The sequence below is a fragment of the Tenrec ecaudatus genome, chromosome 8 (assembly GCF_050624435.1).
Source record: "Tenrec ecaudatus isolate mTenEca1 chromosome 8, mTenEca1.hap1, whole genome shotgun sequence".
NCBI lineage: Eukaryota > Metazoa > Chordata > Mammalia > Afrosoricida > Tenrecidae > Tenrec > Tenrec ecaudatus.
In genome coordinates, this window is record NC_134537.1 from 150,277,208 (window position 1) to 150,290,823 (window position 13,616).

The 13,616-nt window shown below is 43.4% G+C and overlaps 1 protein-coding gene across 2 annotated transcripts in view; it reads left to right on the plus strand.

Moving 5' to 3' along the window:
* The window catches only part of LDAH (lipid droplet associated hydrolase), a 124,227-nt gene that overhangs the window by 40,233 nt on the left and 70,378 nt on the right, over positions 1-13,616 (plus strand). For both annotated transcript variants that reach the window (XM_075557060.1, XM_075557061.1), the window contains exon 4: positions 9,081-9,250. In XM_075557060.1, the coding sequence (XP_075413175.1) occupies positions 9,081-9,250 (170 nt within the window). The remainder of the gene's footprint in view (positions 1-9,080; positions 9,251-13,616) is intronic.

A 13,616-nucleotide genomic window follows, 5' to 3' on the forward strand; every position in this document is an offset into this window, starting at 1 on the left:
ATGTATATTTTTATTTCTGTTCTGCTTTTGTTTTTGGTCTGTGACAATGTCATGATGAAGTGTGGATCTTAAACCTTAGTAAAATAATTACATTTAGATTCTGAAGGCTCTCCCCCACGCCACCCCCATTTATTTGTTCCTCATCACCTGCTCAAAACTTGGCACATCTAGTAAACACCATGAACACGTGAAGAGTGATGTGAACAAATAACTTTAAAAATATTTAATCCTTACATTTATTTTTAAGGGCAATGGGAATGTTACATAGTGACAGCTCAGATTTGGTCCCAAGTATTAGTCAGCGTATACATAGGAGGGAAAGTCAAAAAATAGTGCAACCATTTCACACAAACATTGATTTATTCCCAACGAAGTGCATTGAAGTATAGCTCTGCCACCAGTAGATGTCTTCAGACAAGACCCCTCCGTAGTACACTTGTACATTAGTCTCATTACGTGTGTTAGTCTGGGTTGAGTAGAGAAACAAATCCAGAGACACTCAGGTGTGGAAGAGAATTTTATATCAAAGAGTAATTGTATATTAAGAAAACAGCCCAGCCCAGATCAAGTCCTTAAGTCAAATATTAGCCCGGATGTCCGATACCAGACTAAAAGTTCCTCTTCAGACTCATGCCACACATGCAATGACACTGAATGCAGGAAGATCAGTGGGTGGAAAGTCAATGGGTGGAAAGTCTTGTGGCTCCAGTGGCGGTGGAAGCATCTCAGCACTGATTTGGGTCTCCACGTGCCTCCTCCAGGTCCAGGGCTCTGGCTCCATCAGTGTAGCTCTATGTGGTTTGTCAAAAGGAATGTCTAGCAGAGAGAATGTGGCCTCCAGTGAGCTTTTCATCTCTGCAGCGCCTCCAAATGAGGTCATCAAGCTGAGACCTGACTGACAGACTAAACTCTACCCCCTTCACTCTTAATAGTCTCAAGTTGACACCAGATTATGTAACTACTACATTAGGGTACCATTAAAAAGAACAAAAAAGGTCGAGTCAAAACAGTGGCTTCTGAGGGGATCGATCTGCTGAACCAGTTAAATTCCAAGCAGAAAAGTCAGAAAGTTAGGGGGACAGTGTTTTAATTTTTCATTCTATAGGAGTAATCTGATCATCTTGAAGGACACAGAATGATCATAGAAGCTTGGTACGAAGAGGTTTTAGAAACATTAAGAAAATGGATTCATGGGGGGAAACCAGGAAGGTTGTGCTGAGGAATTTCTCACACACAGACTCACAAACACACACACACACACACACACACACCATGGGCAATATATCTGCTCATTCTTTGAGGATAACAAGTGCTGTTCTATGAAAATTTCACTGGGAAACCTTACCCCAATGCAACCACCGGTCTGTCAGTTTTTCATATCATAGTGGCTTGTATGTTGCTAAGATGCTGGATCACCAATATTTCAAATTCTAGCAGGATTATCCACAGTGAACAGGTTTCAGTGGATCTTCTGGTCTAAGAACACCCTACAAATAAAATGTAGACTGTCCACTTCTGAGGGATTAGCCACTGAAAACCTTATGAATATCAGTATCTTAATGAAACGTGCAAAGACCTGGAGTTAGAAAACCAAGAGAGAATTTGTTAAGCTTATAGCTCAAGTGGAAAGAATCAAAGGAAAAAAGTCAGGCCTTGAGTTGCAATGTTGAAAGATTCTATGGGCAGGATGTAGATGAATGCAGAAAATACCAAAAGTAGATCTATAAAGAATACAGTCACTGTACAGAAAAGAACTGGCTGACATTGAACCATTGCAAGAAATAGCATATGATCAAGAACCAATGATATTGAAAGTAGTCCAAGCTTCATCTAAGGTGTTAATGAAATATAAGATTCAGGAATTAATGAAATGCACGCTAAAATATTTCAACAAGCTGATGAAGCACTCACTGCAAGCACCTACTCACCTGGACAAAGAAATTTAGAAGGCACCTAGCTACCCAACCAACTGCCTGAAATAGATCCTTATTTGTACCCATTCACACACACACACACAAAAGGTTACCCAACAGAATACAGACATTATTTAACAACATCATTAATATCACATGTAAATAAAACTTTACTGAAGATCATTCAGCACCTGTAGCAGCATTACATTGACGGAGCTACCAGAAATTCAAGCTAGCTTAAGAAGAGGACATGCTACAAGGAATTCTATTGCTTCTGTCAGATGGATCTTGGCTGATATCAGAGAATACCTGGAAGCTGTTTGCCTGTGTTTTATTGACTGTGCAAAGGTATTTGACTGTGTGCATCTGAACAAGCTGCGAATGTCATTGACAAAGAAAGGGGAGCTGCAGAGTTCTTCATTGTGCTCAAGTTCAAACACCACGAGAGAGCCCTGTACCATTTCACAGCAGAGCGGTGTGCTTCAGAGTTGTTTCCGTTTGCAGTGTTCACTCGCTTTGTATGCTGAACACTCAAGAAGGTGGACTGCGTGTCAAAGAGCATGGCCTATTAACGACCTGCAGTATGCCGATAACAAACCTGCTTGCTGAAAGTGGGGAGGACTTGACACACTTGTGACTGAACTATTGCGACTCCATATAAAGAAAACAAGAATCCTCATAACTGAACCCAAACATAACCTCATCATAAAGAGAAAAGATCAAAATTGTTCAAAGATTTCATCAGACTAAGGCCTACAATCAGTGCTCAGAAAACTGAGCTCACTGCTATCGAGTCACTACTGACTCATAGTGACTATTGGATGGGGTAGAACTACCCTTCTGAGTTTCTAAGACTGTAGCTTTTAGGGAGTGCTCCAGTCTTTCCCCAAAAAAGCCGCTGGTGGTTTTGAACCACTGACCTTGAGGATTGCAACCCAGTGTGTAACCACTGAAATTTGGCGGTGCGATTACGAGTTGAGCTGTGGTTTCTCTAACTGTGTTTAAAGTTTTGCTAGCCGTTGGCTCATCCTCAGAAGTCGTACCTGGGTGTTGTTAGAAGCTGGTCCTTTAAAGCATTGACCTTATTGACTAGAGGAAGGAAGTCTCCGTTTAGGGTAGACTTCCATCGCCACTAACGTCTGCAGGTGTGCTAAATTTCTTTGGACAGAAAAATTGACCTCTAAGTATTTAACTTTATTTTCAGTTTAAAGTAAGATACAGCTGAATGAAATGGAAACGCGGCTAGGCACCTGTATTCTTTGGTTCATATATAGGAATTTGATGAAATCGGTGGCCATTAAAGGATGATTTCTGTTTTCATTTTTACCACATATTGGCTGTTAAGTCGACTGGGTGGTCAGAAAATGACAAAGTTGTGGCAGCATTTAGGAAGCACATGGGAGCAGGGAGGGTCGGGGTCCCTGGGAGAGAACAGTCCATGGAGGAGTTGCGGGAGAGCACAGTTGAGATGCTGACAGACTACATGCGACACTGTGCCCGGTTGCCCGGCACCCCACCCTGGGCGCCTCCCACCTTCGAGGCTGCCATACTGCGCCACGCTGCCGACCACCGGAGGACACTCTGCAGAGTCCACTACTACAGTATCCGTAGCTACCAGGGAGTCTACATCCATCTGGTAGCGGAGGTGGCCCTGGAGCTGTTGGCTGGCACCCCCATCACCTGGGACCACTTGGTGGACCTGGTGGCCCTCGCAGGGACGCTGTTGGAGAGACCTTTTCGGGGGGTCAGCATGGGTCCGGAGCAATGGTCAGTGGAATCTACTCAGCAGATTGAGCTGGAGTGCCACTTCATGGCCAACGTGCTGTGCACCGTGCTGATGGAATTGCAGGGCACCTGGCTGATGGCGCAGGGCGGCTGGGATGGCTTCTGTCTCTTCTATATAAACCACATAATACTGCCATCCAATTGGATCATACTGCTGATTCTGGTCTATGTGCTAACAGTTATCATCAATCTCTGGGTCCCACAATAAGGGCTCCAACGACCATGAGCTCTGAGAACTGCCACCAGCTTCTACCTGCCAAGAGGTGTGAGGTGGGAGTGAACAAGAACAGAGGGGATGCAAGCAACCACCTCTTCAGACATTTTTACCTGCGTGCACACAAGGAGTCCTGGAGAGCCACAAGGCTCATTGCACCAAAGAAGTGCGGGCCAATCTGTGTTCCGGTTGAAGAGCAATACAGTGCCATCAGCTACATCTTGTCGAGTTGACAGCTGGCTAATTTATCATGGCAGCTGCTCAGGAACGAAAATGGTACCTCCAGTGGCCTGTGTTCCAGACTGTTAACCAAAAACTGCAATATTAAAACCTCTCGAGATTTTTAAGTATTTTTTAAAAATCTAGTTCCTGAGTTTCTAGGTCGCTTAAGGGCTTTTGTATTAAGAATCTATTTCTGATTTCAATAAATTATTAAGGATCAAAGTTCTAAAAAAAAAAAAGAAGAAGCACATGGGTGGTGTTTGGCTTTGTGTTCGTGTGAGATATGCTTGCCTCCCTTTTCCTTTTCCTTCCAAAGCCGTAGCCCAGACTTTGCGTCACTGCATTATGACATCATAGCTTCCTTATTCATGTTCTTACCTAATTACGCTTATTCAGTGTAATCGTTTTGAGCACCTTTTATGGACTTGGCTCTTTGCTGGCACGTAGAAAAGAGTACAACTGTTTAAAACTAAGCTGCTCCACTTTAATTTAAGATATCACATGTACAATTGCCCTTCTCCCAGCAAGCTCTCAACACCTCTTACTAATACACTTTCAAGTTTCTTCTCAGTCTCAGTTTTCAAATCAGCCAGACGTTGGCCCCATGCTTCAAGCATTCCAAAAGGAGAGATACGCTATTGAATGAGGGATCTAGGAAGCAATGAGAATGCCAGCAGGGTGCTCATTGAAGGTCAATACTTTTGTCATGTTGATATTCTTTTTTTTTTTTTAATTGAAAAAGTTTGTATTTAGCATTAGCCAGCTGGGCTCAGTTTAGATGACTCCAATTTTGTTGGCAACATCTAAAGCATCATAGTCAGGAGCCGGTCAAACATGCGCCTTCTTCTCACCATCAGGCTTGATCAAGGTGTTGACCTTGGCCACATCAATGTCATAGAACTTCACAGCCTGTTTGATCTGGTGTTTGTTGGCTTTGACATCCCCAATGAACACAAGTGTGTTGTTGTCTTCGATCTTCTGCATGGCAGACTCCATGGTCAAGGGGAGCTTGATGATGGCATAATGGTCCAGCTTATTGCTCCTGGGGGCGCTCTTCCAAGGGTCTTTGGGCTGCCTTTTTAGTCTGAGGGTCTTGGGCCACCAGAAGTTGGTGACGTGCGGATTGTCTGTTTATTTGTGACTGTGGACGGCTGTCAGCACGGCCTTCTTGGCTTTGAAAGCCTTTGATTTGGCTTCCGTTGTGGGAGGGGCCGGAGCTTCCTTCTTCACTGCAGCGCCTCTTCATACAAAGGGGTCATGTTGATGTTCTCAATGATGAATTACTAACTTATCTTTTGCAGACTCGTAGGGAGAAAAGCCACCGTAACAGTGAGAAACTGTACTCTCCTCTTGGATTACGTAGTGATAGAGCAGCGTTTAGCTCAGGTATCACAGTGAGCTACCTGAGATCGTGCCGAAGATAAAAACGAACCTTGGAACTGTATAGCAACAACCATTTTGAAAGTGGAATACAGACTTGGAAGGGGATCCATAATCAGTGGCTTTTAAATATTACAATTGTCAGAGTCAGTGGAGGGTTTTTTAATGACTTACGGTGCCCCTCCCCCAGTAGGTATGGGGTGGGGGTCCTGAGAATGTGCGTTTCTAAGAGTGCGTTTCCAAGTAATGCTGAAGGTCCTGCTCGTGTTCTAGAACCAGTGCCTTAGCTCTTCTCCAATAAGCTCTGGCAAAGAAAATGAGGAGAAAGGATCTGTAGGGTTTGGGAATTTCTAGTAAATTCCTTTGATTCGTTTTTTTAAACTAGAATCTTATCATTTATCAATTTTACGTTTGATTGGTGCTTTAATCCACATATCACACAACTCAATAGTTCAGTCATATCAAGAAGAATTGTACAATCATTACCACAATCAATTTCAGAATATCAGTTTATTTTGAATATGCCTATTGCTTTTCGGGCGCCTTGTATGCAGTGGAGTCAGTGATGTGTAGTTAAAGTGTGGGTTCGTTGCTGCCTAATGAAAACAGTGCCATCTAGAGGCCCCCAGGGCCCGCGGAAGCTAGGGTTGCTTGCAGGGCAAAGGGCCACTGTCATCACCCAGGAGCTATTGACGGCCCTCTAGCAGGTTATTAGTGGTGGGGCTCCAAGCTGAGCAACGAAATAGAGCAGGAAGTGTCTGCCTTCCCCAAGGAGTGCTTTCCATCTGGGTCCTCAGTAGCCCAGCAGTTCAAGGGAGAGTGAGCGGGCCGCTGGGCCTCACCAAACCCTACTGAACTAGAGGAGCTCTGCTCTCATCTGATGGACATGCTGGAGGTTATGGTTGGTGATTACGCTATATTAGGTAGGACAGATATACAAGGGAGCTTCAAAAAGGTCAGGAAAAACAACTCAAAGATAATAGAATTCTTCCACAAACTTTTTGAAGCCCCCTCGTATTATACCTCGTCCAAGGTTATCGTCCTAAGGTAGAGGTTTTCTGCCATGCATACTGCGGTAGGGAAAGCATGTCATCAGTGGGAGAAAAGACATAGGTTGTAACCACCCTTCAGATGTTGAAAGGAACGTGTGGTGCTTTGCTTCATGCTAACACATGTGAAAACTCTGAACAGTTGGAAATAATATTCTAGCCGCACCACATTATCACAATTATAAGTTGAGTACAATTGGGAGAACAGATGTTCACTCATGTCAAAAGGAGGTGATCCGGGGGACACACACAAAAAAAGTGTGAAAAGAAAATTTGAGGAATTAGAAATATAAACACTTTCCAGCTTTGATTTACCATTGGTTCAGCTTACTGGAGGGCAGATTCATTTTCAACTGTTTCAAGTCATTTGTTCATGAAGTATCAAACAAAAGCTTGAAATCATATTAGTTTATTTTTAGCACATGAAAAAGGTGATCTAAGAAAGTTGGACAATCTTTCAACGAATGGGACTTGCATCTCTAAAGAAACAGCAAGCCACTTCTACCCCAGTTCCTCTCCCCTGACTGCCCCAAAAGAAAGAAAGCCAGTAGAGCCTTCTGCCTTGCCAGGATTGTGGCCAACAGCGAGCATGGAGGTGAAATGGAATGACTACATGAGCCCAAGGCAGGGAGGGCCACCAGGCTGGCAGTTCGAAACCACCAGTCTCGCTTTGGGAGAAATGGGGGTTTCTACTCCAGTAAACAGTTATAGTCTTGGAAACATAGAGGGGCAGTTCTACCCTGTCCTATAGGGTAGGATGCTACCGTGTCAGCATCTACTTAGTGACAGTGGGTTTGATTTGGGGGGAAGTTGGTGGAGACTACTAGAGATGAAACTGAAAAATTCACTGGAGCGAATCCATGGTGTCCCCTGTAAATCGTGCTAAAGAATTTGTACTTTAATGAGAACAGTGGAAGAAAAATGACATTCAACTTATTTTTCAGGAATGTTGCTTTGATAATATAAAGCATCACAAGGTGTAGAAAGACACCCTCTACGCACAACAGCAACACAACAGTAACAAAGAGACCCACGTGTTGGGGAGTATCTTTACAAGGTCAGCAGTTCAAACCACCCAACCACTCTGCAGGAGAAAGATGAGGTTATGTAATCCCACCAAGGCTTAAAAGCCTTGGAGGTGCTGTATAGGGTTACCATGGAAACTCGATGGCCGTGGACTTCAGGATAAAATGGAAGGTATAGATTTGAGAAATTGCTAAGAGAAAGTGCCCACAAAGTCAACTTGGTCATCAAAGTCAAGTGGATGATAGTGAAAGGGAGAAGATGGGCCTAGAACATTTCTAGGTGGGGAGCCTGTTCAGATTATAAATGTAAGAGAGAGCTTTGAAAAGTTCATTAAAAAGTCATCTTTTAATCCCATTTCCCCATGAATTTAAGAAATCTCCCTTGTCTAGTTGAGAAAGGAAATCTACAAGAGGCAGTTTTGTTTTGTTTTCTACCTGGTTTTAAATCGAAGTTTTACTACAGAGCCAACTATTAGGAGCTATCCTACTATGAAGGCAGCACAAGTTTTACTAAGAATGTGATTCTTAGCCAGCTGATCCACATAAAATAACTGAGTTATTAATTAATAAACGGTCTCAGAGTCATCTCAGCACAGCAGAAAATGCCAGAGGAGCATGTGTGTGGGTGCAGAGATCCACTTCTGGTTCAGAAATGTTCCTGGGATGCTGGGTCACTAACTTGTGACCAGGACTCCTCGTTCATGCATTCAACGAACCTTGTATTTGTAAAGAAGTAGGAAGATGTAGCAGTGAACGATTATTAAGTTTACATTCTTGGGGCAGGTGGGGGGAGGATGCAGAGTTGTAAAACCTATCGTCCGTTATAAGACAGCATCAGAAAGAGGCAAAGGAAAGCAGGTGGAGGATTAACAGGTTTTGTTGTTCGTGTGTGAAAGGGATGTAGTTTTGCAAAAAGGAATGCTGGTTAGAAGAAACTATTTGCAGCATTACTGCTCAAATCTTCCCATCTTGGTTTGTAAACAATAATGGAGCAATTTTGTCAACTCTTGTTAGGTGTCTGGTAGTAGGATAACCTAGGTGACAGTGATTCCCAAAGCGCGGTGCTGAGGACCGCCTCCCCAACAGCTCCTGACAATCTAGGAAGGATTGGGCCCCAACTGAGTCCCACTGAGTCAGAACCTCTGGGGTGGAGACCGAGGATAAGTGCTTGCACATGGCCTCCAGGAAACTTGGATCTGTGGTCAATTTTGGAAACCATTGGCTTAAACTACTCCTGGGATAGTTGGTGTCATGGCTTATGCGTTGGGCACCAGTTTGAAACCACCAGCTGCCCTGGAGGAGAAAGCTACACCTGTCCAAAGATGTACAGCCTCAGAAACCCAAAGCGGGCAGTTGCCCTACTAGGCCACGGTGAATCGGAGGCAACAGCTTAGCAGTGGTTTTTCTATGGCTCACGTGTGTTTGTTTAGATTTTGTTCCACAGCAACTTATTTCAACTTAGTGAATAAAAATGTTCATATTTTGCTTTTAGATTCCAATGCTCAAAAAATTAAGGACATCTACGGACTCCGCGGTCAAGTAGAACACAAACTGGCTTTTCTGAGAACTCATGTGCCAAAGGAAACGAAACTTGTGCTCATTGGGCATTCGGTTGGCTGTTACATTAACCTTCAGATGTTGAGACGTGTTCCCGAGCTTCCCGTAAGTATCCTTTAAGAACTGGCGTAGGTGCTTGCGGCCGTTTGGCATAAAGCCTCATCCGGCTTCCTTCTTTTTTTGTATCAAAAAGCTTCTTTTAACTGACGGGAGAACAGAGAACTGCTTGGAAGCTGCTTCGCTTCCATACTGTAGACTTACGTGTGTGTGTGTGTGTGCGTGTGTGTGTGTGTGTGTGTGTGTGTGTGTTCATGTGATGAATGCCTTGGAATCTAGGGTGAAATGAAGTCCGTCTGGTATAGCTTGCTGTCTTCCATACAGGAATATTGAGGAGCAGTTACCAGCTTAAATTGAGATGAGTTTCTTTATTGGGAATGTATTTGATATTTGATATTTTGTAAATATATATGCCTCCTTTTAAAAGGAAAAGACTTTATCATCAACTTTGTCATGATCATCAACTCTGATAGACAGGTATCCATCCTTACAGAACACCAAATCTTTACTTATAGTAAGACTGGATCCTAAAACAGTATTTTGTAGTTTGGCTACCTTCTTAAGACACACAGTCAGTGGGTCATAGATAGTCATTGTCATTATTGGGTGCATGATCTAAAGGAAGACACAGGATCCACAAAGATGTACTTAGAGCATCCAGAGGCTTCAAAACAACTCCCTGAATGACATACTACACCTTTGGAATGACCCATTGAACCCATGCCCTTCACAGTGTAGTTTTATCCAGCAAGCATCAAGCTCTTGTCCTCGGTCAGACACTGTGCTGTGTGCTGAGGACACTCAGTAAGCAAGATGGCCTTTGAGGTCAGCGAGGTTGTAGTCTCCTGGAGGAGACAGACGAGCTCGTAGATGTGATCGCTGGTACCTGTGGAGGTGCCACGTGTCGGCAAGCCTGAAGAAGTGCCTAGGAGTCGGGATGTGTGGCCAAAGATGAACCCTTCATGGGACTTCTCTGGCCTAAGATGTCAATTTCTCTCTCCCCAAGAGATAACTTATCTCTAGTGGCTTCAGTGCACTCGCTAAGAATTTTCTCCTTTTTTCACCACACTAAATGTTTCACTCATGTTTGCCGTTGGGAAAAGTCCAACTGTAGCTTCCCTGATTGTGATTTTTGTGTTCTATGAAGGTTTTTATTTTCTCTTGTCAAGTATAAAAAATGTGTCTTTCATTTCTGACCATGAATTAAATAAATTCAACATTGCACTTGGTTTACTACAGTGTTGCTTCTACCCAGCATCCTCCCTATTCTCCCCAAACCAGGTAGTGTTTTAATCCACAAGCTAACTTCATTTTGTCTTTAACATTTGACATGGTTCTAGAGCTCCTCGGCTACTGTCACATTTGGGGGTTACCATCTCTACGGGGTCCAGAATTGCACTGTGTCTATTTGCTCAGTCATGAGCTCTGACCAAACCCATCCCATGGCAGTGGGGTTCATTCCCACTCATCGTGACCGTCCAGAACAGAGTAGAACTTCCCCTCAGGGTTTCCAAGGCTCCCGAAAGTGATGGAATAGCCATTGAAATATTTCAACAAGCTGATGAAGCACTGTAAGCATTCATATACCTATGACAAATTTGGAAGACAGCTGCCTGGACAATTAACTGGAAGAAAGCTATATTCGCACGCATTCCAAAGAAAGCTGAACCAACAGAATGTGGAAACTATAGAACGATACCATTAACATCACATGTAACTAAATTTTGGGGTAGATCATTCAGTAACAGTTGTAGCAGTACATCGACAGGGAGCTGGATTCAGAAGAAGATAAGTAACTATGGATATCCCTGCTGATGTCAGGTGGATCTTGGTTGAAGTGAAAGAATAGGTTTGAATAAACCGGGAAAAGGTTTACCTGTGTTTTAGTGACAATGCCAAGGCCTTTGACAGCAAACCGTGGATAACACTGAGCATAATGGAAATTCCAGAACACTTAATTATAACCTTGGCATGGACATAGAAGCAGTTGTTCATACAGACCAAGGGAATATTACATGTTCTAAAATCAGGAAAGGTGTGCATCAGGATTCTATCTTCTCAACATATTTATTCAGTCTATGTGCTGAGCAAATCATCAGAGAAGCTAATCTGTACAAAGAAGGATGTGGCATAAGGATTGGAGGAAGGATTATTAACAACCTCCCAGGTGTAGGTGACACAACCTTGCTTGCTGAGCATGAGGAGGACTTGAAGGTCAGGCATCGCAGCCTTCAGAGTGGATGACTCAGCGTAAAGCAAACCCAAATCCACACAACTGGATCAGTAGGTAGCATCATGACTTACAGAGAAAAGTTTGAAGTTGCCAAGGATTATGTCTTGCTTGGATCTACAATCTGCTCACGAAGCAGCAATCAATAGATCAGAAGACACACAAGATCTCTTTAGAGTACTGAAAAGCAAGGATGTTACTTTGTGGACTAATATGCGCTTGACCTAAGTCGTGGTATTTTCCATCGCCTTATATACATGTGAAAGTTATAAGGCTGAATAAAGAATTCCGAAGAAGAATTGATGCACTTGAATGTTGGTGCAGGAGAAGAATTTTGAAAGTACCATAGACTGCTCAAAGGAGAAACAAATCTGTCTTGGAAGAAGTAGGGTGGGAGGCCTCGTCTCACATACTTTGGACATGTTGTCAGGAGAGACCAGTCCCTGGAAAAGGATATCATGTTTGGCAAAGTAGAGGGGCAGCGAGGGAGAGAGAGGGCCTCAAGGAAATATGTGGATACCGCGGCTGCGACCGTGGGCTCAAGCATGTGAACAGTTCCGAGGATGGTGCAGGACTGGGCAGTGTTTCGTTCTTTTGTGCATAGTAAGGTCGTTATGGGTCGGAACCAAATTGATGGCACTTATCAACAACATTCTGTAAATATAAGCAAGAAAAGACTCCATTCTGTTTTTATGCCGCCCACCAACTTAAATCACAGATCTACTCTTTTGGCTTCTGTTTGTTTGCGTTTTGCTCCAGAGCCATTCCACCACCATTGTATACTTCCTCAGATCGGTACTTTTGCTCTGAATCCGCTCTGTCTTGGCTTGCTTCACAGGCTTGGTGAGAAAGACTATACTGCACCGAAGGAGGATGCAGCTTCTTTCAGCTTCTTCCGCTTGATAACATTTTAATTCCCGTTTGCCATCCAGGCGGCCCTCGTCCTGCAGCAGTAGTAATGAACAAGCTGACACGTGAGCTGAACCTAGTGTATTTAGGGAGACCTAGTCGTGTTCTGATTGCAGAGTTTCCAGAGAGGCGTGTGAAACCATGTTTTATCTTCTTTAAAAAGGTTCTAGAAAATGGCGAGTGCTATACATTGTCCACAAAGGTCACTTTTTCTTGAGGGTGGGGGAGGAAGGGGAACATCTGTATGAATTTTATTCCTCATGAGCTTTATCTGGCTTCAATTAGCTCCGTTGTTGAGCTTCTCTCTCTTTCTCTGTAAACACCTGGGCCAGTGAACACTGGTGGTGTGATCTCTGCCGAAGTGTTGAAGCTTCACGTATCTCTTGTCTCCTCTGAGACAGCACCGGGCTTGCATGCGTGGAGTTAGCATGACATGCTCCAGTTAAGATGCCATGTTGACAGTCAAACGAGTTAGTGTAAGGCAGAGTGTTGCGATCTGTAGTCATTTTGCCAAAAATAAGTTAGCTGTTATGTTTTACAACGTATGAAGTGTGATAATAAGAAACTTGTGTTTCCATTCTTCTGGTTTTTTTTCTGGAATTTTTGACTTCCACACGATGTTTTGCGCAGATGTGTAGTTTGGTAGCTGGTTTATTTGGTTTTATTTTGACTCGAGTCTACGCAGTGTTTTTCTTACCAGTTATAGGAAACTTGGTCTAAGGAGCCTTTTAAGAGATATATATTACAAATGTCAAATGCATTGTCTGCCTCATAAGAACTGAAAAAAACGAGTTTCTCCCCCTGTGTTAGTATGAAAAATCTTTATCTTGATGTTTTCTTTATAACAGTGGTCTCACACAAGAACTGTCCTTTGGTGACTGACTAACTGCACTCAGCATAATGTCCTCCAAATCCATCCATGTCATGAGATGATTTACAGTTGCCTCATCATTCTTTAGTGATGCATAGTCTTCTACTGTGTGTATCCACCAAAGCTTACGTGTCCATTCTTCTCCTGGGGGACATTCAGGTTGTTTCCATCTCCTTGCTCTTGTGAATAGTGCTGCAATGAGCAACTAATCGCCACTTTATACAGTCTGTGTTATAGTGGTTACATGTTGGGCTGCAATCCGCATGGTTGGCGGTTTGAAACCATTCAGCAGCTCCTCAGAGAAAGACTGGGTTTTCTTGTCCTGTAAACAGAAATCCACAGGGGCTCATTATGCGCTCGCACTAACTCAATGGCAGTGAATTTTGAGATGATTCTGTAAATGC